A 26,922-nucleotide genomic window follows, 5' to 3' on the forward strand; every position below is an offset into this window, starting at 1 on the left:
CCCCCGCCCCGCCCCGGTTTCTTTTCCTACGGAGTTTGTCTCTATAGGTGCCCTTCTCTGGCGCTCGGCAGTTGGGGGTAACTCGAAAAAACGCTTCGCGGCGTTGGAAAACTTTTCTAATGGTTTCAATTTATCTTCAGTAAGTTGTCAGCGGCAGCCGCTCCAAGGAAACCCTTCCTATTTCCTCTCAAGCTTTTAGAGTTCCACCTGGTATGTGGCCGTATGGGGATATTTTGTTAGCCGAGACGAGCTCCTCGCTGCTTGTTTTCCCGTTGGTAAGCTTCCTGCTAAGCACTGCAGTCCAGAGCTGCTCTACTCGTGAGCAAACATGGAAATGAGAATTTAATCATCCTTTTGTTCACATACCTTTGTGTTTTTTGGTTTTTTTTTTTTTCTCTTACGACAACATTAATTACTAACGGACTTCCCCTTCATTAGGAGCGCATCCTTTTAGTACTTGTGTTCAGGAGGAGCCGGTGTACTCAAATGTGCCGAGAGCTTCCTGGTGTTGAGGGTGTGGGAAAAGGTGCCAGGCTGCGCGCTCCGAGGAGAGCATGGCTTTGTGCGTGCGGCGGGAGCTCTATTTCAACCTTCCCTAGAGCTGCGCCTGTAAGTCAAGTTAGGGGCACGAACAGCAGCAAGGCTGGGCCCTAGGGCACATCCTAACAGCATCAGCTCCGTCGCAGAACTGCTCCACGACCTGTTGGAGCGGGTCCAGAGGAGGTCACGAAGCTGATGAAAGGGCTGGAGCACCTCTCCTGTGAGGACAGGCTGAGAGAGTTGGGGTTGTTCAGCCTGGAGAAGAGAAGGCTCCGGGGAGACCTTACAGCAGCCTGCCAGTACCCAAAGGGGGCCTGCGAGAAAGCTGGAGAGGGACTTTTTCCAAGGGCATGTAGTGATAGGACAGGGGGTAATGGCTTTAAACTGAAAGAGGGTAGATTTAGATTGGATATAAGGAAGAAGTTCTTCACTGTGAGGGTGGTGAGGCACTGGCACAGGTTGCCCAGAGAGGCTGTGGATGCCCCATCCCTGGAAGTGTTCAAAGCCAGGTTGGATGGGGCTTTGAGCAGCCTGGTCTAGTGGAAGGTGTCCCTGCCTGTGGCAGGAGGGGTTGGAGCTAGGTGATCTTCAAGGTGCCTTCCAACCCAAACCATGCTATGATAGATACTTGCTCTCTTTTGTTTCAGGAAGGTACAGTTTACTGCGCATCTAAATGTGACTTTGTGCTTAGGCTGCTAGCTACTTAGTGTCTTTATTGTTCTGGTTATTCCTGAAATGTACATATTTTCCATTAAAAAAAAAAAAAGGAAGAAACTTGGCTAGCTGGATTTAACAAAATGTGCAGAGTTGCATATTGTGTGTGGGAATAGAATTTGTTACTTACTAATTGCTGATGTGAGAGTCTGCAGGAATATGCCTGGTTCTTATTTTGGTCAATAATCAAAACAAAATTGTTTGTGCATTAAGAGCAACCTATAGAGACCTCACCCCCAACCCCAACCAAAAAACCCCCAACACTTAGGGCTCCCAAACCCCAGCAACTACTTCATGACAGACTTAATTTTGTCGTAATAGTTTCCAATCATATGCAGAATGATTAAATGGGATTGTTTGCATCAGTGCGTGTGTGCTTGTTCACATGCTTGCACGTATGTGAACTGATTTGTCACAGTCTGTGCCCTTTCTTCTCTTGCGTGCCTTTCAGTGCTGAAGCAAGTGCTGAAAGACCTTTCCTAGTGACTTCTGTCATGTCAGAAGATCGCAGAGTTCAGTTTTGCAAGGCTTTATTTCAGCTGGTGATTTTAGTTCTCAGTAACTTGACATGCCTGTGAGTGTCAGTATGGTCTGAAGGGCGAACGTTGGTACAAACTGCAGTGGTGCTTTTTCTGTGATTTTCCCCACCGCCCCCATTAGATGCAAACGTGAAGCAAACCCAGACTTTTAAGTTACCAAAAAAATATCATGGGATGGGTTTGCTTGTGACTTATCCTTTGTTCCTGCCGAGTGTGAATTTCGTGTTTGTAAGAGCAGTGACTGGACTTGAAGGAAGAGGCTACTCCAAGCTGCGTTTCCAAGATTTCAAGGGGCTGGCAACTGTAGAGGAATGACCGATAGCCTAGGAGGAACTGGCAGCGTGGTGTGTTGCTGCTGGTCAGAGTTGAAAGTGGGGTGAGAAGGAATTACGGATTGGCTTTTTTCTTTTTTTCAGTTGGGGGAGGAGGGATGAAGTTTTCATTTGTGTGCACAGGGCATTCCTAGCAAGTTAACACCCTGTACACATCCATTCAGCTCCCAGCAAGGTCCGGCAGCGTTTTCTGCAGCTCGTAACTGTGAAGATTTTTCCTTTAAACTGCCGTGTTACGATTTGAAATCTTGAAACTCCTCTGCGGTCAGGCAACACCCTCATATACTGGTGTTGTATTGTGGTACTCCTGACAGTAGGTTTTTAAAAGGAGTTTTGTAGAGGAGCTTTCAAAATGCGCTTTCGCAGTCCTGCTGTGGGTGTCGGGCAAATCCGTCGGTTACTGATGTCTTACACTGATAAGAAAAGGTTGAATTTGTGCACAAAGTGCAGTTGAAAGAAAAACATCCCTGTGAGAAGGGAAAATCTGTAACTCTTTTTGTTTTCTGATCTACCTACTTATCAGAGAGGGCGCTTTGCTCATGTACATAAGTGTTCTTCCAGCAACGGTGGAGAAGCCGTTTGTGTTTCTGTCTGAAGGATTTTTAACTGCGCTGCCACCTTGAAGACCCGTCCTAAATAACAAGCTGGAAGGTGTTTTGGGCAAGGTTGTGAATGAAAACTGCTGTGCGAGAGAGTAAAGAGCAAACCTATATTTATTTTTCTGGCGAGAAGTCTGCAAACAGCTCTTTTCAGGTAGCAGTTCTTAGACAGTCGGAGATGCTGTCCTGCCAGAGAGAAGCAGTTGCAAAAGCAAGGTGTTGTGTTGATTGAGCAAAGCTATGCTGGATTAAATAGCTGCTTCAGGAAGGTGGATGCGTGAAAACGCTTATTCCTGTGGGTACAGAAAGTGATGCTCCTGCGTGCCTATATGCCGATCTCTTAGTGTGGATTTGCTAGTCTTCCGATTTTTTTTTTTAATTTTAATTTTTTTAATTTTATGTTATTATCTCGTTATACTTGTCCCTATCAAAAATACCATAGCTTTTATTGGTTTGTGCTCGAATTCCTTCTTATGGGTTGGGAGCACGAGAGGACTTTAGACAGGGTTTAAAGATGCCTTGTTGAAAACAGCGTTCACAGCATTCTAACGCTGGTGCTATGCCATCGGGTCGTTTCTTCTGTGGCGCTGGTAAAAATGACTTCATTGCCTTAGTGAGATAGCATCCTTGTCACGCTCCAGCGACCTGCCTTTCACGTATTTTCTTTGTGCATTAGGTTTAGAATTTGAACTCTTGCTCTGAGCAAATTAAAAGGGTTCTGATAACTGCTATCAGGTTTTCTTGTGCAAAGTCAATTAGCTGCTTCCGGCTTCAAATCCTTTTAGAAGGCTCAAAAGGGAGTGCTCTTTGAAAATCCAGTAATAGCAGTTTACAGTTAATATTGGTAAAGGAGCGTCTCTCTGTGTCGTTGTGCTACTTCTGGTGGAAGGAAAGCTTCTCTTTTGTGCTCTCTCTAAATAACAGAACTTGAATGGGGAGGCAGAGGTCTTTTTCTCTTGACTATGTTTCACTGTGTGGCTTGAAATGAAAATACAGCAATAAAATTATCAAGGTTGCAGTGAGGTCCTACAACCTTTCAAAGCAATGCTTCTGGCCCCCTACACTTGAGCTCTGAGTTGCCATAGCATCTCGTTTCTACTGAGTTTGCTCGGGATGGTACGCAGTTTGTGGCAGGAATGCTCTTTACAGCTGTCGGACAGTGTTGAAGGCAATTACGGCACCCGTAATTGGGTGATAAAACGGTGCGTGGCGTAAGTAAAAAGCTACAGAACTTTAAAAACGCTTGGTTAAAACTGTACCACAGCCTGTTGGAGTGCTTGCTCTCAGGTAAATCTCTACCATCGTCTCTCTAGACCTTGATGACTCAATGTCGAATAGTGGCTTCAAGGAGTGGCCACAGACTTCCAGGTAAAAGCTTGCATGGAGATTGAGCTCAAAGCTACTGTGACGTGGAGTTAACTGTTAAGCCTGGAAAATTAGTGTGTCGCTTTAGTTATGATGAAAATACCTCCTATGAAATAAAAGCATTCAGTACAAGACCGTGCACTAGCCTTTTGGGGTGTAGGAGAATGCAAGCTGTCCATTGCGTCAGGTGTTTCTAAACTGAGCGGCTGCACGGTGACCTGCTGAGCCGGGCAGCCCCATGGTATCGTTTGTCCTCTTGTTTTTCAATTGCCTAATTCCATTAACTGCAGAGATAGAAATGTCTTTGAATTACTCTCCTGCGATTCTTAGTTTTTCACATAAGGAACTTTTGAAGTTGCCTGAAGGACTGACTTTCAGTGGGGAGGATTTGCATGGGTTTTACGGGAGAAATAGCAGAAAGTCAGAGAAACCTACATCTCAGTTCTTGGCTTTCAGTTCTGTTGGTTTGGGAATTGTGGATTTCTGTCCAGATTTACAGCCATGTAAATAAAAGGAGAGCAGGACTCAGAGCATACAACAGTCAGCTGTGATCCATGCTGTTTGAGTATGACTGATCCTTCTGAGCACATTGGAGGAAATTGCAAATGGCCCTATTTTTAACAGATTTTCTCACCAGAAAAATCAGAAGAGATAACTTGACATCACCAAAATCGGAATCCTTTTAATTTGCGGCTGAAATGAACTTTCAACATCTGAATTCCAGAAATGTGTGCTGTTAGCAGAGCTAATTTTGCTGCAAAAGTAAAACGAAGACTGAAGGGGGGATTTATTATTATTTTTTTTTTAAACTCGTGTGTATTATTTAGATATATATGTGTGTGTGTAGGGAGAGAGAATATGGCTAATCTATGTATTTACTACTCCTGAGGAAATCCTTTGTGGGGGGTGTGTGTGTAGGGGGGGGAATCTTCCAAGCCACAGCATTTCAAATCCTAGCTTTATTATATAACTACATTTATAGGGGAACAGTCATATTACTATTTTGGTGCTATATAATATATGATTGCTAAATACTCTGTATTAAATCTGACTCGAAATAAGCCGTCATTGTCCTTCATAAGTACTGATCCATACATCTCGCATCTCAAAGTGAGTCTTGAAAAATTGAACTTGATGGTGGTGGGAACTGTTCGAATTACTTCAAGACTGAGGATTACTAAAATCACTTTATTCTGTTATTAACAATAATTATAAAAATGGCTTCAATTCTAATTCAATTCTAATGTTACCATAATAAATGAAAATATTTTAAAATATACTGAAATATAAAATGTTGGCTTGATGAATTATATAATTTTCCTTGCCTTGTAAACAAATTATTCCTGCAAGGTATGGTCCGGAGTGAATATTTTGTCTAGGTTTCAGAGGAGAAAAGCTTGGATCCGGCCAGAGACTGTGAAACAAATTGCATTTCTTTATAAATTGGAGCAGGTTTCTCTGTGTTGCTCCTTCTTAGACGTATTTCAAGGACTGCTTTTTCAGCTTACTCAGTTATTATTTTCACTTCCATTAGCTACGGATTTCTTTGCTAAAGGTTTTTTTGAGGATAGTTTGTAACTTTTGTTTTTTGATCTGTTTTGAGTGTTCCTACCGCTAAATCTGGAACTTGGATATTTCCATTATCTGTCCAGCTATGGACACAAATAATTGTGGGTGGAAAACGGTGCTCAGAACTACGGGGGCCATGGTGGGAATGGTACCTCTTTTTTTTAACCTTCGAAAGGTGACTGCTGCTAATCTGTGTAACTAATGAAACAGGCTAAAATTTTGTGTGATTGTTCCCCAGTGGAGATTTAATTTTACTTTCTTTCACAAGTTATCACAATGATCTGGTGTGGTGGGTTGACCCTGGCCGGATACCAGGTGCCCACCAAAGCAGCTCGATCATTCCCCGCCTCAGCTGGACAGGGCAGAAAAAATACAACGAAAGGCTTGTGGGTTGAGGTAAGGACAGGGAGAGATCACTCACCAATTACCGTCACAGGCAAAACAGACTTGACTTGGGGAAAACTAACTTATTACCAGTGCAATCAGAATATGGTAATGAGAAATAAAGCCAAATCTTAAAACCCCTTCCCCCCACCCCTCCCTTCTTCCTGGGCACAGCTTCACTCCCGAATTCTCTCCCTCCTTCCCGCCAGCGGTGCAGGGGGACAGGGAATGGGGGTTGGGGTCAGTTCGTCACACCTTGTCTCTGCCGCTCCTTCCTCCTCACGCTCTTCCCCTGCTGCAGCGTGGGGTCCCTCCCACGGGAGGCAGTCCTCCATGAACTTCTCCAACGTGGGTCCTTCCCACGGGCTGCAGTTCTTCCCGAACTGCTCTGGTGTGGATCCCTTCCACGGGCTGCAGTCCTTCAGGAGCACACTGCTCCAGCGTGGACTTCCCACGGGGTCACAGCCTTCTTCAGGCATCCCCCTGCTCCGGCGTGGGGTCCTCTCTCCCCGGTGGAGATGTGCTCCCCCGTGGACCTCCATGGACTGCAGGGGGACAGCCTGCCTCACCGTGGTCTTCCCCACGGGCTGCAGGGGAATCTCTGCTCCGGCGCCTGGAGCGTCTCCTCCCCCTCCTTCTGCACTGACCTGGGGATCTGCAGGGCTGGTGCTCTCGTGTGTTCTCACCCCTCTCTCTGGCTGCCATTTCTGTGGCCCAGCAATTTTTTTTCCCCTTCTGAAATACGTTATCACGAAGGTGCTACCACCATGGCTGATGGGCTTGGCGTTGGCCGGCGGTGGGTCCGTCTCAGAGGCGGCTGGCATGGGCTCTGTCTGACACAGGGGAAGCTTCCAGCAGCTTCTCACAGAAGCCACCCCTGTAGTCTCCCCCCCAGCTACCCAAACCTTGCCATGCAAACCCAATACAGCTGGTATGATGCAAGAAATCCTAATGGGTTTGCAGGGTGGCGACAAATTTTTGGCTTTTTTCATATCAAGTTGACTCCTGTGGTATATTCTATCTTGTTCTGCTACTGTTTTCTGAGCAAAATATGCCAACTTTTTTATTTTGATGACTATATGGATGTGTAATCTTAAATGAAAGACAGCAACTAGAGTCTTGCATGTCACGTAATGATCTTTATTAAAATGTTCATGATTTGTCGATTTTGTATCGTAAGTGCAGAAATAGAACTTGCGTATCTTTTTCAGTGGTGTGTGCAACGTGAAGATTAGAATATTTTCACCTGAATTTTTTTAAAGTTTTTACTTAATTTCAGTCACCTCTTGTAGACTTGCTGATCTGAGTCTCTCATTTCAACTCATAACCTTGAACAGAAGGTTGCAAAAGTTAACTGTTTTTATTGTACCTGTGACTTTATGACACTTCAGATGCATTGTCAACCCTTATATGTAAGCGTAAAAATCTTTCAAGGTTGCTAAATATGAGACGACTGTGTGTTTAGAATGAGGTTGGGAAATAGTTGCTCAGTAGCTCAAGGAAAAGTAGCATTTGAGCATATTAAACCTGCTTTGTTGCACTGGAATTGAATGAAAATATTTCTCATGTACGGGAACTGTACATGCAAATTTTGCTGAGGTCTCATAGTTGACAAATTTGGTAATCATGAAGTGGGTTTTACCCAAATTCTTATTAAATTTGAATAGTCTGATATCACTTCCATGTCTGACAGTTCCTGCATTCAGCAGACAAACAGCACAGCTGAAGAACAGTAGCCCTGTTCAGCAGACCAGCCTGTGTGTCTTTCTAGGCAGAAACAATAATCGCAGTGAAAAAATAGATGGGTACTTTGTTCTCTTCTGTCCCCAATGAAGCTTTGTTCCAAAGCCTTAATGGCACAACAATACAGCGTGTAGTGCCCCGGGAGTAGTTCCACATAAATTGTTTAACATCTCATGATCTATTAGGCTTGGGTTTGTGAGTAATAACCAAGTTTGAGGAGCATTGTCCCAGGCGAAGTGTGAATGTGGCATTCTGCGGAAGCAGCGCCAGATGCCTTTGTGATGCTGCTGATAGGTAAGCTTAAAAAGACGCTGAAGTGAATGGAGTTTCAGTGCAGTAAGCATCTGTATCGGTGCATAGAGAAAGCTTGGAAATCTGGAGCCGTGCCGTCGGAGTGCAACAGCTGGTTTCCATCGCTCCTGGCGGTACGGCGGGCTCCGATTCTGGTACCTTTCTTACAGTTCATGGGATGTTCGTTTCTGTGGGGCTGTTGCCTTAATCCCGCAAAGCACTTTAGCACAGGTGACTTCTGGCCTTGAAGCAATTCAACCGATTGACCTTTAAGGCCATGCTGAAGTGCTGCGCTGGATTGAGTCCTGTGTCAGTAGCTCCACTGGTACGAACAGGAGAAACGCGTGATGAGATAGCACAGCGAGTGGAGAGAACTGATCGGACGGGGCCAGAGGGGTGTAAGAGCAAAGTCTAGATTGCAACCGTAAGGTGCTTGCAGGGTGGGGTTGGAAATCAATTGAAGATCAGTGCAAAGTCTTCAGTGCATCTTTGATAGGGAATTGAAGGGTGGCATCAGAGAGAGGTTGTAGAATAGAATATGTATTTAGAATAGAATGTTTCTCTTGGAGGGGAACTTCACTTGGAGGACATCACTAAAAACATCTTGAATAGACAGATGTTGTTAGCAGAGTGCTAACTTTAAATGCTTTCCATTTCACGGTGAGTTTGTCTCCAGTGTATTACTGACACATACATCACCAAAATGTGCTTGGAAAGAAAAGATTATTCTCGCTTAAGAGCAAGAAGTACTTCTGCAGGCATGTGATATATGGAGAGATATTCCCGTAACTGTGTAAATGCTTCTCACTCAGGATAAAATAGTATTTGATGTTTTCTACCTTTTTATGAATGGCAAGTGATCAGTTTATATATTGAAAAGCCGCAGTTGGGTTTTAGAAGGAAAGGCGGTCCGTCTCCCACAACATATACCTTCCATGTCATACAAGCTTTGAGAATGCCTTCTGTGGCCTTCAGCAAATGGTATACGTTATACTTAACCGTGCCTAGGGAAGTGGATTTTGAGACCTTATTAGGGTAAAACAGAGTCCTGAATATGCGTTCTCCTGTCAGACAAAATAAGTGTTTCGGGTAGCTTAGAGGAAAAGGTGAGTATGTGCCTTTTCTACATTTTGAATTTGGAAAAGGCTTCCTTTATTAATGCATTAATCTGCCTGATGCTCTGCTCTGCTTAATACGAATAGCTTGTGTAGCTGAAAAAAGAACTAAAATAAAGTTTTGTGCAAGATTTAAACTGAAAATAGAACCATTCAAAAAGATAGAGCGCTCTTTTAAACGGTGCGTTATGTGGATGAAAACGTAAGACCCATTTGAGGAAAATTTAGCTAAGCCTAGAATGCAGAACGCAGGCTGAGTACCCGACGCAGTTCAGCAGATGACTCGTGTCCCTCGGCTGCGTGACTGAGAAGGCGTTAGAGTGACGGTCCGAGTGGGCTGCGAGGAAAGGAGGGACCCATCCTGCGCCAAGCTCTCTCCGTCCCTGGCACCGTCGCTATCGCTCTTGAAGCGCAGGTCTGCGAGCAGGCTTCGGTGCGCGAAGCCCGACGGCTCAGAGCTTCCCCGGCTCAAATCCTCGTGGTTTGCACGGGGAGCACCGGTGCTCTGTGCCTGCCGAGACCGGCTTGCGGTTCCTGCTGCTGCGCTAGAGAGTGCTAGCTTCTACGTGGGACCTCGCTGGTGTCCGGTGGCAAGAAGGAAAAGTTGGGTCTGCTGGGCGTTGAGGTAGACCTTGAATTTTGCAGACCTTTGAACCTTAGCTCAGAAGCTAAGCCTGAGAGCCTACTAGCGTGGAAAGAATGTGAGCAAGTCTGGGCTTGAGCGTAGGCTTGGGCCCGTGCTTCGCTGACAATGTAGGCAAGCCCAGGCACCCTTCCTTGACTATTGTGGGCACTGAACTACAACCGTGATGCTCCGACTACTCAGTTTCATGGCTTATTCCTATTTGTATTAAAGGAGTGGGCACGTAACTGTGATCATCATGCTACAGTTTGACCCGGGACGGCCGCTCTGGACCTGTGAATAAAACAGTGAAACAGCAGGAATTGCTGCAGAAGAAAAACCTCCATATTTTGCAAGTTTTGTTTGGATCACCCATCTCTTCTCTTTGCCAAAAATGTAATGTATAATTTTTGTTGAAAGGGAATACGCTGCAAAACAATGCCGTGGAAACCCCGACTGTATCTTACAGTGTCAGAATCCTGTCCAGACACTGAATAAAGGGAGTTCATGTCTCCAGCTTTTAAAGTAATTACTCGAATTAAAGATCAAGCTAGAAGAGCCCAGAGCCAATGCAGTTCACTGAACATTAGGTATACAACTTAATTTATTAAAAAGCATTGCAAAACCAACTTAAGCTCATCGTGCTCAAAATATATCTCTCGGCAAGTAACCTGAATGTCCTCTGAGCCTTCAGCGGTGGAGAAATGTGGGAGTGCGTGGATATTTCTGCGAACTCTGAAAGTTTCTGTAATTACTTTTCTACAAATGAAGCCATCTTTCTTGAACCTGTTTCTGCCTTTTTAATTCTAAATGATGAATTAGACACCTTTGCGTTAAGTATTCATGGTGCAATAACCTTGCGTTACAAACAGCTTAGTATTTTCTGGGGGGGTGGGAATATTTGGGGGGGGGCTTGACTTGTAACTCAGTCAAGGCACCTAGTGTTTTTCATGAAGAGGTCAGCACGCTTCTGCATATGACCCTTACTTTTAAAATTCTCAGTAATGTCTATGAAAGGAGTTTTGAACTGTGGTATCGGCCCAACTTTTCTGGCTCTCTTCCCGGACCAGTTATTCTACTTAGCAATAAAAAAATGCAAGATAATGGGTGCAGATAACTGGGATTTAATATTACTGTAGACTATTTTCCTTATACCTTTAAAGAGCCATGTTGCAATTAGACAACAGCTGGGCATAAAGCTGTTCTTTGTTAACAGGTGTCTCCAAGAAATTTGTGATTACATGAAGAGGTACAAGCTGGGTTCAGTGATAGGTGGTTATACCCTGTATTTAAGAAAGTGCCTGCAGCTGATGGTTAAGACGGGTGTGACTTGCCCAGAGTCACCGAGGAGCACCTTTTATCTCTTTTGCTTACTGAGATTGCCCTTATCACCAAAAGGACAAAAGGCAGCTTGGTATCCAAACTCTGTTGAAAATTAGCTGGAGTTGGCCACCGTTGTACCCTCTTCTGGAACGGAGATTTCTAGTTAAAGGTGACTGGTGAAATTTGCAGATACCAACTGGTGTAAGTATAGTACCCAGGAATACTGGTCGGAAGGATTTCTGTTGAGTTGGGGGTGAATCGCAACAGCTGTGGAGGGGCCAGGTGATGACCCAGTTGGGCAGGTTATGCTCAATGGGTGCTGACCATGCATGTTGCCTTGCGTTGCCCTCTCCATCACCAGACAGGCTGGCTTGCTTTGTGGCCACACCTGATAGGCCAAACCACAGAACTGATTTTCATCTTCTATTTACTATTTATTTCTTAAAAATCAGTAGGTCATTAAAACATTCCCTTGGCCCTGTCAGTCAAAAAAGGAGTGTAAAAGTTGCGTTGTGCTTTTATGTAAATATATTACCCAAGCAAAGAACTGTTTGGGGCCTGTAACAGAAAGTTGTTTTTCTGAGGTTTCTTCCCAAAGAATGGCTGCCTCTGTTTTTTTAGGCAGACGCATGTGAAAAAAAGAGGATGAAAGCAGACAGTGGGCAATCAACATGAGCAAATTAGCCTGGTCCAGTACGCTCATGTATCAGATCTTAGCATGCAATTCCTGGCCTGTTACCTTCGTAACTTGACTCTCATGGGCACCACACACTAATTCTCGTGCTCTACTTAACATCAGCCTGTACGTTGTTTCGTTGTAGGCTGTATATTAGGTGGAGTGTGTTAACATTAACTGTGGCTCTTGAAGGTGCTTCTGAGTTTACAGCTCATAAAGCAGAAGTAGGAACTCTTACTTTAGAGAGTTCGGGAAGAAGAGGAAAGAGAATGAGGGAGCTATAAAATATTTTTTTATATAGCTTGCTCGTGTTAAAATGCCATGGCTTGAAACCCTCCCTGATAAGGGGCTGAGTTGCACAGGAACCTGGGAAATCTCTCCTTTCTGAAGAGCAGATTTTAGGGACGTCTGGGAAGTTCATTTTATGGACTAGTGCCCTGCTGTGTTACTGGAGTCAGAAGGAGCCAGCTACTGATACAGGGAGAGGAACTCATTCTAGTGACAAACTTGCCTGAGTGGCTGTAAAACCGCTACAAGAGTCTGAGTAACATGAGGAGCCTTCTTTTGGTAACGGAAGGTGCAGGTGGTCTTAATTTTTTAGGCTGTCTCTGTCCAGAAGAATGATTTTTTTTCAAAGTCCATTCCTAGAGCAGATGAGGTTTTTCAGACATTGTGTGAAAGAAATACCTATGCCAAAGTCCTATTTTCTCTTTTCTTCCAGAAATCTGCTTCGTTTTCCGGACAAGCTCGTTAGTCGTTACACTAGTTTTTAGGTTGCTTTGGAGGACCCAGGGCCTCCTGCAACAGTGCTGCTTATCAGCATCACTGTGTTCCTACCATTTTTTTTTCCCCACAAGTTGTTCTTCCATTGCAGTGGGTCACTAAAAAGGAGTTCGTAAGAAGTGGCTATGAAAACTTTCTGGCAAGAAACTGCTTTTCAGCTCTTGGGTTATTGTGTTGTTCTCAGCCTTGTTTTAGGCTGATAGGAGTAAGTCTGGTTTGGGTATCCCTTAAATGGATGTCATCTAGAGGACAGTCTTGTTAAAACTTGGGAGTTGCCTGCTCAGCAGTTCAGTTATGCGCTCTTGGCGGTGGTTGGAGGATGCAGTAAATCCAGCTCTAGGGCACTTAGAACCAAGTTAAGAACATGACTCTCCCATGAAGCAAAACGCCAATCCCGTAGCAAACTCATTTTGCTGGTAAAGTGAGTTTAACATTTCTAAATGGATTGACTTTATGCAGGATCACGCGTTGTCTGCTTATACCACTCTGCTTTTATGCTGTGTCATGTTCCTCCTGTTTAAGTTGGTGTCCTGGTGGTGAAAGAACCTGTATCGCTTTGTTCACTGACTAATGCAGCAAAAAGGCAATCATGTGCCCCTGCCTGGTCTGGGCCAAACTCTTATTAATGGCTAATTGATAGTCTGCAGGTACGAGTGTAAAGATCATGGGCTTGGTCTGCTCTTCACTGGCACCACGCTTCGAAGTCAAGGTGGTAGGTAGGTCGCTGCAATGCATTACTCTCATCTCTCTATCAGCTGAGCACGTGGAAGGGCAAGGGGCGTCCAAAGGTAGTGCTTTGCTCCATACACCGGTGACCTGCTCCCTACTGCCCACTGCAGGGAATTTTACTGAGAAGCGTACAAAATCTCCGTTTGCTTTCTTTGCAGGTGCTGTCGAGGGAGTGGGTGTGTGGTTGAGCTCTTTTGTGAGGCTAGTGGACGTGGCAGTGAGGTTCCCCCAGACCATCTTTTGTCCCAGCGGCCGTCGGTGCTCCACGACAGCCGTTGTCTTTGTCCGATAATACTGGCAAAACCACATATGAACCTGCCCCTCTGATACCACGATGTGAAATTTTGAGTAGCAGAAAAGTTTCCCTGCATGCGGGTGTAAGTCTGGTTAGCGATGGGCAGGGATCAAACGTACGTGATTTTGTCCCCGCAGCCTGATCGTAGCCCCCAGAAGGCACAATAGACTGCTCTCCTTGAACAGGATCGCGCGTCTGCTGTGACGATGCAGAAAGGAGTCGTCGCTTGCAGTCACATTTCTGCTGAACGATCCTCGTGGGTGTCATTCGTAAGGGACCTGCGTCCTTTGGGTTCTGGGGCTTGTGCTGGCTTAATCGGTGTTTTGCTGAGCACTTGGTGCTCTTGAGAGACAGAATGGCCCCCTGGGTTCATGGTGCTGTGGGCTGTGACTTACTTCTGTTGTTCTGGCTGGAGCTTAATTTGGTGGAAGTGATGAAATGCTTCGTTATTTCAGTTTATTCTCAGATGGCTTTAAAATAATTTGGTTTTGCATTTCTCTCCTCTCTCCCCTTTTCTCTCTGGAAATGTTGTTTTTTCGTCTTCAGTAAACTTGCACTGGTTTGTGTTTTGTTTGGGTTTTTTTTGGGGGGGGGGGGGAAGGTGTTAGTGGTTTTTTTTTCCCTCCCAGTGCAGCTGGGGGAGGCAAAAAGGGCGTTTAGTTGAAAATTGGCTGTTTGCATTTCTGGCTATCAGGTCTGCATTAGTTTTGATTGACTATTATTAAATTAGCATTTTATGCATGCACTGGGACCAATGCCAGTGACCTTCTTCAGAAGAGATTTCATCTCATCTGCCCTGGGGAACAGTCGCTATAAAGTCTTCCGGACAAGCGGTTGTCACTCCAGCGAGGATGAGGTTAGCTTGGAGCCATCTAGTCTCTGAAAGCCCACTCGTTTTCTTCCTTGTCTAATATTTTTGGAGAAGTTGTCTTTCCTCTGCCTGGGTTATGTGTGTACGCTGACATTTGGATTGGGTGAGTTTGCCTTTTCTGTCTTAGTTTGACCAGAGAGGCTGTGGATGCCCTGTCCCTGGCAGTGTTCAAGGCCAGGTCGGATGGGGCTTTGAGCAACCTGGTCTAGTGGAAGGTGTCCCTGCCCATGGCAGGGGGGTTGGAACTAGATCATCTTTAAAGTCCCTTCCAACTCAAACCATTCTATGATTCTATGAGTTTCACAGCTGTGTGCTCTGATCACACTCCTTTTGATGTGATCTCAAATGGTATCACATCCCTTCTTACTTCTGAGTGACTTGTCTAATTTGTAGAAATTACATAATCTTACAGGGACTTTCATCTAGTAACCAGTTTGCAGAGATTGTTTTTTTTTTTAGTTCCTTCTCCCCGCCCCCAAGGTCTCTACTATTTAGAAATCAAATAAAACTCTTGACATACTCATTGTTCTTGGTTATGTACTTTCTCCAGGTCTCAATCTATAGCTGGACAGCACACACTGTAGTCGCATGAGGATTTTGGTGATAAGCATGCTTCAGGAAGATCCTGCTCATGTCACGCCATTCTGTGCTGCTCATTTGTGCCACATGGACTGTGTATGAGGTTGAGTGTTGAAGCAGATTACTGAAATCATCCATGTTAAAAATATCCTTTATGCTGGATTATGTTTTTGAAACCAGCATATCGTGAAACCGCTTATCACTTCAGAACGCTGAGAATTGGATCAGAAGTGCTGTGACTGCACTCTGTGAAGTGCTGAAAGTGCATTAGCTCCCTTGGCTGCTTCAGATATGTCCAAAACGTTTTATACAACCAGGCTTTCTGCCTCTGCCAGTCGAGCTTTGTGCTGGATCAGGTATTGTCTGTCCTCCTCCCAGCAGAAAGCGTAAAGCCAGCATACGTTCTGTACTGCATGCTTGGCTGGGGCCTGGCCTGGCTCAGGCTTGGTATTGATGTTGGTGGTCCAGAGTTTTGTGATGCTTTTAGAATGACTTCAGCATCTCAGAGATGCTTGGGGAGGTGATGGGGAGGAAAATGTGCAGCTCTAGGAGTTGTGCGTTCGAAAGCATGAAGCCTGAAGGAAGGGAAAAGCTCCAAACTCTAATTACAGAAGTGAAATGAAGATCTAAGCTGGTCTCACACATGTTGTGTTAATTGGGGGGTATTTTGTGTGCTGGGGGTTATCGTTACGGAGAAGAGACTTTCCCCCAAAACAGTCCCATGGGAGGACGAGGGCAGGAGCGGCTTGCCGGGAAACCGGGATTGAGAGTGCCAGATTGTTTTCCCAGGAGAAAACCAGATCTGGGTTAATGGTGCCACTGGGTGTGCTGCCCCACCCCACATTGTACACACTGCCTGTTGTGGGAAATGGACTTAAACCGAGGAACTCCCATTTCAGATAACCTTTTTCTTTGGAAAGGCAGTCTGGCAGGACTGAGACGCCCACTTTAACATCGTTGTCTATAGGTAGGAAACGCTGTGTCGGGTCCAAGCTACCCATACCTTGCCTTTTGAGGCTCTCTGTAGGCAATATTCAGCGGATGCTGGAAGGATTTCCCACAGTTGCTGTTTCTTTGTCTGGGTTTATATATCTGGGTATTTTTATATATAGGTGTATACAGATCCCCTGTCTATTATGTACTTCTCAAGTCTTCCACCCATTTTAAAGTTGCGTGCTGAGCTGATGTGAAATGCATGCTTGTAATATTGCAGGCAGTTCTTAGTCCATGATACCTAGTCTTATGACACAATACACTTCGGCACAGATTTCTCGAAAAGAGCTCTTACATGAGGCTTGAACAAAGAGCAACTACTTAATAAAACAGGATTGTTTTTAAGTAGACACGGGTTTAGTTGAAGAGCACATGAAAATGCTCTCATAAATCAGTCCTCTGGAGCAGTTTCATCTAAGGTTTATTGAGCCTCAAGTCATGCGCTAAATTATAAATCTGTTGTACGCTGCCTAATTTTCTTTAAGTGGGGCAAACATACGCTGTATGGCTTGAAGTCATCTTTTCACGTTAGCCTTCTTGTTTAGTCTGCTTCTGAAATGCACTCTCTCCTCCTGCCACTTTCCCATTTTTTTAAACTACTAATAAGAATTTGCTAAGCCTTTTTTCCCAAGCAAATGTTTTGAAGCAGGTGGGGGATTTTAGGAACTTTTTCATGCCAAAATTGAACTCTGTTCTTTTTTCCACTAGTATGCAAAACAAAAAAATTGTCGGGATAGCCAACTGGATGTGTAAAACACGGTCAACTAAGAAGTTGCCTGTAAGGCGTAGAACTGTAACAAAAATACTGCAGGACATGACATTGTCATGGTAATAAATGGCAAAAAAAAGAATCAGATCCCGCAGGCTGTCTTGAAATAATAATTTTTAGGAAAAATCCACCACTGCTTGTGGGTTTAAAACCTGACAGCATTCTGCCTCTAGAGGAAACTTTTTTGTGATTTATATTTCATGCTTTGCAGCAAATTAAGCTACAAAAATGTCTGGTTTATGTTAGCCTCAAACAGATATAATATTTGCAGGCCGAAATCACTTCTTCCCGTTGATTGGCTGATCTCATAAAGCTCCTATGTAAGTGCAATCTTGAATTCCTTTCAGAGTGTCTCTATACCCTTTCCTGGCTCTAGCTACATCAAATATAGCAGACGTATGTGGAAGATGTCAGGAACCAGGTGCTCTGCTGCAGACGTTCACCATGTCGGGTTGGAGAGAGGGCTTTAACTGAGAAGCTCCAGTTTTCAAATTAAGCTTGAAGGAAATGTAGACCTCTCCTTGCTGGTATGTCTCCAGTTACAGGTCCATGGTTTCCCTTAAGAGAAGGAAATGAAAACAAACAGGCAGCTGACTTTGTCAAGTTTTTATAGAGTTATGTCATTTTATGGTAAGCAATCTAAACATAATAAAACAATGGCTTCAACTGCTACACCTACCCTAGGGTCCAGTGCCAATATCCCCCTTGTATTTCCCTGTGTTTTGATAGTGTTGCTCGATTGTTTGTGCAGAAGAAAGCTTCAATTTCATTCACTCCCGATTATTTTTCCTAGTAGTTATTTCATTTTTGGAACGTATGTAGGTTGAAGAGTTCTTCTGAAGTTGTCAGAGATTTAAATTGAAATCCAAATGGTAGAACTCACTTTGTCAAAATAAATTCGAATAATTCTTAAGTTGGTTTCAGGAAGGTGCTGTCACAGGCTTCACCTGTGAGTTGAGATAAACTTTTAGGTTCTTGACGTTCCAGTCAGTAAGAGTTTTTGAAAACAAGATTTAGTCAAGAACTGAGACTTGTATTTAAATCCTATAATGGGACTTAATTTCAGTCCCTGAGAACACTTCTGTAGAGTGAGGCATTTCACATTAACAATGACATGACTTAATCGGGAATTTATGAAAAACCAAACCCAATAGAAGTCTCTGCCCCCTATACCTGCCCCCCCCGCCCCATTTTCAAAAGTGTCTCATTAATACTAAGCCCACTTAGAGTAATCTAAATAGCATGGCACGGTGCTAGTGAACAAATGGGCTACTTTTTCCAGAGTGAGATCCATGTGACTGAGACATTTCAAGCAAATAACCTATATCGAGGTTTGTATTCTACTTGCTGCTGCCTGATTGATCAGAAGCACCCAGTAGCTTTGGTTTGTGGTTTCCCCTAGGTCTTCAGAACCTGCTGACAAGACCACCCTGTCAGTGGACAGGGAAAATACTTGAGTCGAATGAATGGGCAGCAGCGTAAAGGCAAATGGCTGCCTACAGAAAACAACATCTGAAATGCTGATGGGGAGGCAACCTCTCAGAAACGAGGTTTCTGAGGGACAGAGCACCACTGAGAGAATGTGTAATGTGTCTATTTAAATGACTTATTCTCAAGAACATACTGAGCTTGAGAGTGGTTTAAAAAAAAAAAAAAAGGTGAAATAGCATGCAATCTGAAAAGCAGTCTTGTAGGATAGATGCAAAGAGTATGTTAGCATACTGATGGGTGCAGGATGTGTGCAGCTTTACAAAGCTATGCCAGCGACGCAGGAGCTGTGCTTGCCTGGCCTGGCTTTTGCAGTCTGTGCGAAAGCGCTCCGGGTTGGGCCGGCGGCTTCTTTCCTGCACGTGCCATCTTGTCATAACTCTGACCTAGGTGGACTTCCATGAAGGGACCTCGAGGGAGGGGATGGTGGGAAGCGTAACCTCAAGGATTTATGTGGGCTGTTGAGGGGCGTTTTGCCTGTTCTACCCTACATGTTCTTTCTCCAAAGCCCCTTTAACAAACGACCTTCAGTGTCAGGTAATGAAAGGCTTATGTCACTGTCATGCTTGAGAGACACGAGCAAGTGACAGCGAACCTTTGAGTTTTCACATGCCCTTTGAAGAGACGGGTAATCCAGAACGTGCTGTTGCTTGTAAGTTGGTAATAAGATGATTAACTTGCAAAGTTTTCTTACTTTTTGCTTCCTCCTTGTTTCGCTACAGCATGTGCAATTAATAAGCAACCGTGTTGCATGTATCGTGGTCCGACGTGTGCTGGCAGTTCATTGGGACTAGAAAATTGGGAGTTGGTACTGCAAAAAGGAAAAGCACAGCCCAAAGCAAATGAACAGTCAACGCTCCCTCGAGGTTGTGTATGTTCCAGCCTTCTCCTACGTGTCCTACATTGTCAGAAGAAATGGTGCTTTAGCACCTTGCTTGCATTTGCAGATTTTAGCCTTGTAGCTTTTGCAGTTGTCTCGCGGTTCTGTACAGGAGATGGCTGGTGTTGCTCTGGAGAGGGAAATGGTGTTCTCCATTCAGACAGCAAGTCTGCAGGAGGGTGAAGAGCTGAGATGAGTCCTTCTGCATCTGCTCTACTCGATTGCATTGTGCAAAGCAGTATCTTGGGTATTAGTTCCCTGTTGATTATCGGGAGTTATTTTAAAAGAAGCTGGGTTTATGTTTGGATTTAAAAATATTATAAATTTAAAAAATATTATAGTGCAAGTTCTTTCTGCAGAAAGCAGAGGCTGCTGTCCTCCTCTGCTCCTGGTGAGTACAACCTTTTGCTGAGAAAGCATGTAAATAAATGCTGTTTTAGAGCTGATGGGAAATGCATCCAAGATAAATTTTGGCAATGTGTTCTAAAAGTGCATCAACCAGACCGTGCTGAGTATAGTCAGAGGCTCGTTTTTCTGTGTGATAGAGCCCATATGCAAGTATGTGAGAAAAACAAAACGCATCTAGCCTCTAAAAAGGAATCGGTCATATAAGGTCTGTTTATTCAAGCATTTGCGTATGGGCTGTGAGAGCATCAGTTGGGACCAAGTCTCCTTCCTAGTTTCCTGTTTACTTGGCCGCTATCGTCGCAGCATCTGAACGCTTCACAGGTTGCAGAGAGAAGAAATAACGTTATCTCTGCCTCTCCGCAGCCTGTTGACAGAAGAAGCCCGTTTAGCTTATCGACTCATCATCTGTGGGATGCACGCACACGTACACACACGCTTGGCATCTAGCTTGGGTGGCTTGGTGAAGGCACCGGTTGTCACTGATGGGGAAGCCTTTGGTGGCTCTTCTCTCTACTGAGGTCCAGGCCCCGTGTGTCCCATCTCCGTGAGCCTCCAAGCCTAGCTGATGGTTGCGTTGTTCCACCTGTCGTTGAAGGTTGAATGATGTTGCTTGTCACAAGTAGCATTGGCGGTGGAGGACGCGTCTCAGTCCGGTGAAGGACTCTGAACGCCGGCTCGGTTGTCACGAGCAGGGTCTTGCACCTCGTGGGGAGCAGCGCGGAGCGGGGCCGTGCTTGTTCCTCACGAGCCATGTCGCGTTTCTTGTCGCGAGCTCCGGTCGCGATTACCAGCAGCAAAACCGCAGCCGATGGGTACGTGCGCGCGGGTCGCTCCGAGTTTGTTCCTGGCAGCGGAGCGGGGGAATTGCAGAGGTGTAGGAGTCCTTTGTGTGTGGATTCAGGTGTAGTCCATGTGGGATTGCGAGACCTGCCAAACAGCTCGGCCAGCGATGCCCGGTGCGCTCTTTACTTGTGTTCGTCACTTTCCTTCTCCAGCATCCCCAACCGTTGCGCTCCTGCTCCACTTCATGGATAGCAGTTTTCTGAGGGAAAAAGTCTTGACAGGTAAATGATGGCCGGCTCTGAGAAGCAGACGAGGGTGACTGATTCTGCACGCTCGGGGAGATGTTATTTCGCTTGCCTTTCCCACGAACGCAGGCGGCTTCCGCGCACCTGCCTGGAAGAGCTGTCGCGCTGCGTGGCTGGGCAGGCGCGTTTCGGTTAGCAGGTTTGACGTGACCCCTTTTTGGAGCCGGGCTGTCGGGGCTGCTGTTTCGGCCGGCAGGCGTTGCTGCTCTGTGACCCAATGTTCGCAATCCTCTCTCCTCCCTGAAGCCGTTGACACACTCTGCGCCCTGGCTTATTGCAAAAGGATTGCTCTATAAATGTGACTTTCACACGGGCTCTGCATTATGCTCTTTCAGTTACAGAGCTGGCTCCGTGTTGGGGTTTTTTTTTTTTTTTTTTTCTTTTTCTTTGTTCCTTCCAGAGTTTGCTGGAGTTTCTTCCTGATTGCAAAAGATGTTTGAAATGGGCAGAATCGTAAAAGCTTATCAGCAAGTAATAACTCTCCTTTCTTGCTCTCCAGCGACGTTAACGCGTTTCTTCGGTCCAGCGAGTTGCATCCTCACGCAACAGCTCGAGCTGCCGCATCAGCCCTTCTGCTTTATTAACGCCGAACGCTCGTTTCCCCTCTTCTCCCGTCATCAATTACAAAGTTATAAAAAGCGCTTGGCGTTGATGACTGTCAACGTTGATGACTGGCGGGGCCGGGCGGTGGCAGCACTCCATCTCCTAGGGCTCCAGCTGGGAGGAGGGAGAGGAGGGAGAGGAGGGCTGGCCACGGGTCTCTGCCTCGCTTAGGACCGGGCACAGCAAAGCTGAGGTTACTTGCTGCTTTAGACTGCTCGGAAGATGTGTTGCAAGCGTTCGGTGCTGTAAGAAGGAGACCTGCAGGACGAATTTACACTGTGATGGGCAAAGCAGAGACTGTCAGATAAGGGTAGGCAAAGGGAAGGAGACAAGGAGTTTTAAGTAATTTTTTTATTATTATTATTTTTTTTTTTTTTTAGCCTATCACCAACAATTGGGTTTTGAGCCACAGCACTTTTCCTTTAGAACCCAAATCAGGTTTGCTGTGCTAATGCTGAACGCTCAGAAATCTCAAAAGTTACCTGGAGCAGAGAGGCAAACATACTTGCTCATTTCTCAGAGTGTGCTCTGCTTGCTGGAGAATAGACTTTTCATCTTCTTTTCTGCTTTGTGCTATTTGATTTCCTTCACTTTCACCCGTTTTATACTGACTTTCCTCTCCATTATGAAGCCTGGGATCCCTGTTAGTATTAAGTTGGTCTTGTTCTTTCTGAGTAGTCTGGCAGAATATTTCTGTGAGCTGTATCTGCGAGCGGTCTGCAAATTTAGGTTTGAGTTGCATGCTGTGTTGGGTAGGCTATGTGTGACTCTTGTTAATATCCTGTTGACACATAATGTCATTTCTAAAAATGTTTGGTACCGATCTAATTATCTACCCAGAGAGGCCAATTACTCAAGCAGCTCATATTTTTTCACTTGGGTATATTTTGTCAGAATACATGACTTGCTCAGATCTAGACCCTGAAAATAGAAACCCAATATTTTTTAATTAATTTTTTAAGTTTGTTCCCAACACCTTGCTGTAGCAGTAACGAGGATGCAGATCTAGATAAAAAGTGTCTGAATGTCCCATGCTTTTTACCTTACTACAAGGAGCTGGTAAACCAGGCTTAAGCTAAGGCACATTTCTGTTCAGAGGCCCTAAGAAAAACGTCCACCCTTTCTTCTCTCCAGTGTGTGTGTCTCCTCCATGGGATGGTGAAAATACCTTTTCTTGCTGCAGTGCTTCATGGATAGGACCCTGCCAGTTTTCCCCTGAAGACCCAAGGGGAGATTTTCTTGCTGTTTCACGTGTGTGGTGTTTGTTGGTTGTTTTTTGTTTTTGTTCTTTTTTCATTTCTGCAACTCCCATTTCATGTTATTTGAAAAATCCCAGGGGGGCTGAAATATTTCCCCCGTGCCAATTCATAAAGGATGGGGTTTTTTTTGCTAGATTTTGGCCTGAAGAAATCCTGCGGTAATCCGAGAAGGGCAGAAAAGACCAAGTCAAGGGAGGTGGCGCTTGGGAGTCTAATCACTAAACTCCTGCGGATTAGAGTCGGGGCGCCGTGCCAAGGCGACCCAAGCTCTATTCCTGGCCCTTTAAACCCCCCAGCTCCTTCGGATCCGCTCTGCACGCGTTCCGGGGAAAGCATCAGCCTCGCCATGTGTCGTAAGCAGTTTTCCAGCCCTCTGCAGCTAGAAAGCGCAGCTGTTTAAATGTGATAAAGCGATCCAAGGGAGGAAAGGTGCCGTCACTGGGAGGGCAGGGGGGGAAGCGGGGGGTCCGTTCCTGCTGCCCGCGGCGAGGTGCTGCCTGGGATGCTCAGCAGCAAGCGGGGCACAGCAGTGGGCAGGGTGACGCTGGGAGGATGCACTGCTGCGGTGGGGAATTTGAGCAGATGTTTTACTAGGTGGATGGCACCCGGTGAATTTTCAGCGCTGTATTCCTTGCAGGCAGTGGAAATTATTCCCTTCCTTTCCCCTCTTTTCTCCCTCTCCCACCATCGTGCCTGTACTGTTGCTTCTCAGCTGCCTTTGCCTAAGACGGTATGGGGAAACTGGCCTTCGAAACTGGGGTTTGAGCAGGGGCTGCGGGCTGCGCAGCTGTGGTTGCGCACATATGCACATGCTGAGGGGCCCAAATGCATCGGTGCTCAGGGAACGGAGGTGAACGCCGGGGCACGTTGTGCGTGAAACTGCAAGAACAGACTTTACGGAGTAATAAAAGTGCGTGCGGTTTGTGTTCGGGCTGGAAATCCAGTCCCATCTGTTCCAGATGTTTTCAGTTGTGTTTATAGCAAGTAGCTACTGTGCTGCTTTGGGGGGGAAAAAATAAAATAAAATAAAAACATCGGGGTGTGCCTTCATAACCGTTGCAAACGGGCAAAAGCATCCGTGAAATACATTCCTTTTTGTTGCCTTAGAAAAGATGCATAAATAGTCTTGAATAATTTAATGAAGAACCGGAGCTTTCAGGGAAGGCTTCTGTGTGCGTGCCTGAGTGCTGGCTTTGTGTGTTTTATTGGGAAGAAGCATGTCCTACCCCTTCACGCAGGGCAGCAGCTGCTTGTGGAATGGTACCTTTCTCAAGTCAGAGAAGTTTGTTCTTCAAGTCCTTCGGCTTCTGGGTCTCTAGTAGACCTTGCGGGCAGAAAGAGCCTGTGTGAAGGGGAGGTGGGCCTCGTTTCAAACGTCTGAATTGGACCTAAACTTAGGAGCTGATGCTCCTGTTCGTTTCTGGGGATGGTGCTGTATTATTTGCTGCCATCCCATAATCCAAATGCAAAATGTGTATTTCCATATGCTTAGTTAGTGGGTTTGAATCTGACCTGTTTTGCTTTGTTCTTTTTTATCTGTGATGTATTTGAGACTCGTTCGTGGGAGCTGAGCTGTGGACTAAGAGCCAAGGATGAGGCCAACGGCGTGCTAGTAAAGGTGCTTGAGGTGGAGGAAAACTTGGCAAAGATGGGAGAATGAAAGTAGTAGCACAGCAGCCAGAAAATGAGGGCTCTGGTACTTTCTTTTGTGGCTGAATTTGTTTGTTTTGTTCAGGTAGGCGTCGACATGCAAGGTAGATACCCTCACTCGTTCTGATTTCTTGGTATTCATCCGTTTAGTTTTTATACTCTCCGGAGTTTGAACGTGCCCTTAAAAAACTGTTTGCTGCTACTGCACTTGGAGGATCTTGCGGGATCACAAGTGGAAATGATATGGATGTGAAGAAGTTGTGAAGGCTTTGTCCCTTTCTGTACCGAGTTTGTCCCTATTCCATCTAGGGAATATAAGGAAAAGGTGTTGTTTTTTGATCATTACCCACGTACGCCTCTTTCTTGCCATTGGTAGGAAAACAGGTTACCAGCTCAGTCTCCAGTTGTATTAAGATAGAAAACTTCCACAGGGCAGCAAATGTGTGCTTAGCCTCCAAGCAATATGAGAGGAGATTCTTTAATACAGCTAGAATTTTTTTCTTTGTTATCTTATCATTTTTGTATTTACCTGTCAAAAGCGAATTTGCAGGTGAACCCTTGGAAAGCGTGCAGGGTCTTATTTTGTGGGTGAAATACAGCAGCCCGAGTTCTGGGCAGCACCACAGGGGGAATTTTGTGGCAGGGGCGCAGAATTAGGAGTCTCTTCTATACAGAGAAGCATAGAAGAGGTGGAGAGAAAACAGGAGGGGAGAGAAGGCGACTACTAAAACCCGTCCCCAAATGGATGAATGAATGGGTGACACACATAAATGACTGCCGTGATGGTCTGACTTACTGTAGCTCGGTCTCGGGATAATCCTCGTATGTCAGATTTCTGTAAGGCCAACATGTGACACAAAGCTTGCCTCCCAGCAGACAAGTGTGCTTTGCTGGTATTAAGAGGCTGCCTGAAGGCTGGTCTCCCACTGTGCATTCGAACGCGTGTCGATGTCTGCGTGTAGTATGCGTGCTTGCCTGTGTACGTGGTTCTGCAGCCGAGGTCTTTTAGAAGAACTTTAAAGGGAAACTGGAATTCCACAAACTCTTGGCTATTGTGTAGACAGTCCCAAACTTGCCTGTGTGTCTAGACGTCCTTTTTAGAAAAAAAGGAAAAAAGGAGGAGGAAAAAAAAAAAAAAAAGAAACAAGAAACAGGAAAAAACCCCACAGACTTCTAGCCGGGATTACCTTTCTCACACCTGTCACCACTGATGCCCTCTCAAGGTTAGAATTCGAGCTACGTGAGGCCAGCTTAAACCAAACGCCGTTTGAAAGGAGCTCTATGAAGGAACAGCAGGCACTGGAAGGAGAGCAGAAGTGCCCACAGGAACATGAACAACAGCTTGCAAGTTAACCTGCCCAGGACCTGGGCTGGTTCAAATAGCTCGCTCCAGGAGAAGTCTGAGCATTCCTTTTTTCTTTTCTATTACTATAGGATGGAGGACGAGGCAGTACTGGATAGAGGGGCTTCCTTCCTTAAACATGTATGTGATGAAGAAGAAGTGGAAGGTAAGAAATCTTGGGCTGCTGGGGAGAAAGGGTGCCTTCACAATTTGTATTTGTATGTAAAATCGGCACAGTCGGATAGCAGAGAAAAAAGGTGCCTTTGTTTTGTTGAGTAATTAATCCTAAAATTGACTGAAACACTGGTAAGCTTGATCGGGGTGAAACTGACTTTTTAAAGAAACCCTCTTTTTCAGTTCAGGAGGGAATGTTTTGTTATATGCTGCTTGCACACATTTCCACTGCCCACAAAATCATCTTTGCTGTGTCTTGTATAGTGGCTGTGAAATATCGGAGCTATGTGTTTTTCTTTCCTCTATGAATATAGTTTTGGCAACGTTTGCATATCACCACTGCACCTGGAAGGGCTGGAATACGGTGGCAGGTGTTGCAGATGGAGAAGCAAACTGGAAAAACCAGCAGAATTTGTACCAAGGGGGTGGACGTAAGGCGGCAAGTGGGCATTATGCTTTAGGAGGCGTAAGGAGAAGGTTTTTCCCTTGAAGAGGAACTTTTTAACAGAGCAAACAGTTTCCTCACTTTTTAGGAAAAGAGTAGACTCCTTTGAAAGTGCTTTAGTTTTCTCTCTAACTAAAAATGTTGTGAAATCCCAAAGGCAAAAGGAATTTAAAGGAGTTTAGTTCAAGGTTGTTTGTAGACAATTATTAGTCTGATAGGAATGAATTATTTGCAGCAGATTCTCTTTTTCTTGTTTTATGAGGATCAGTTGACTGTGTGCTTGATAAACTAGTGGGGGAGAAGGAGGGAAGGACGATAGGGTACGGACTCTACCTAGAAGGGAAAGGAGGCCAGCATTTCACCTCACGGTGCTATCCTTCCCCTCTTGACTTAGGTATGTAATTTTATTCTAATTTCTCTATTTGCAAACAAATGCCTGTGGCTTTTCGGTTTAAAATGTTTTGAAAGGTGCAGCGTTACAGCCACGTCATTGTCACCGGTAACAGACGGTAAAGGATCAAGCAGTATGAAAGAAAATAATCTCCAAAAAGATAAATTAGAACACTTCCAGCAAATCAAACCAGACATTTCCATGAGAAAGCCTGTGGTTTTTTTCTCTCTTGTATGAAGTAACCTGTGCTCAGTAGCTATAAATCATCACGTTGGGTTTAATTAGGCCATTTGCCGTCTGCAGGGTCAGAATGACAGGTGTTTTGTATTAGCCTTTTACTTGTAGAATAATTGACACTTTGGC

General features: G+C 45.1%; 1 protein-coding gene across 12 annotated transcripts in view; it reads left to right on the forward strand.

The window, feature by feature from the left end:
* The window catches only part of SLC4A4 (solute carrier family 4 member 4), a 237,912-nt gene that overhangs the window by 47,632 nt on the left and 163,358 nt on the right, over positions 1-26,922 (forward strand). For 4 of the 12 annotated variants that reach the window (XM_030014861.2, XM_030014774.2, XM_030015103.2 and 1 more), the window contains exons 1-2: positions 25,111-25,184; positions 25,230-25,715. In XM_030014861.2, coding sequence (XP_029870721.1) covers positions 25,538-25,715 — 178 coding nt within the window. In that variant the 5' untranslated portion in view covers positions 25,111-25,184; positions 25,230-25,537. Of the gene's footprint in view, positions 1-21,586; positions 21,609-25,102; positions 25,185-25,229; positions 25,716-26,922 lie in introns of those variants that run through there. The other 8 variants (XM_030014602.2, XM_030014687.2, XM_030015510.2 and 5 more) reach the window with 5 other exon arrangements.

The sequence above is a fragment of the Aquila chrysaetos genome, chromosome 1 (assembly GCF_900496995.4).
Source record: "Aquila chrysaetos chrysaetos chromosome 1, bAquChr1.4, whole genome shotgun sequence".
Taxonomy (NCBI): Eukaryota; Metazoa; Chordata; class Aves; order Accipitriformes; family Accipitridae; genus Aquila; species Aquila chrysaetos.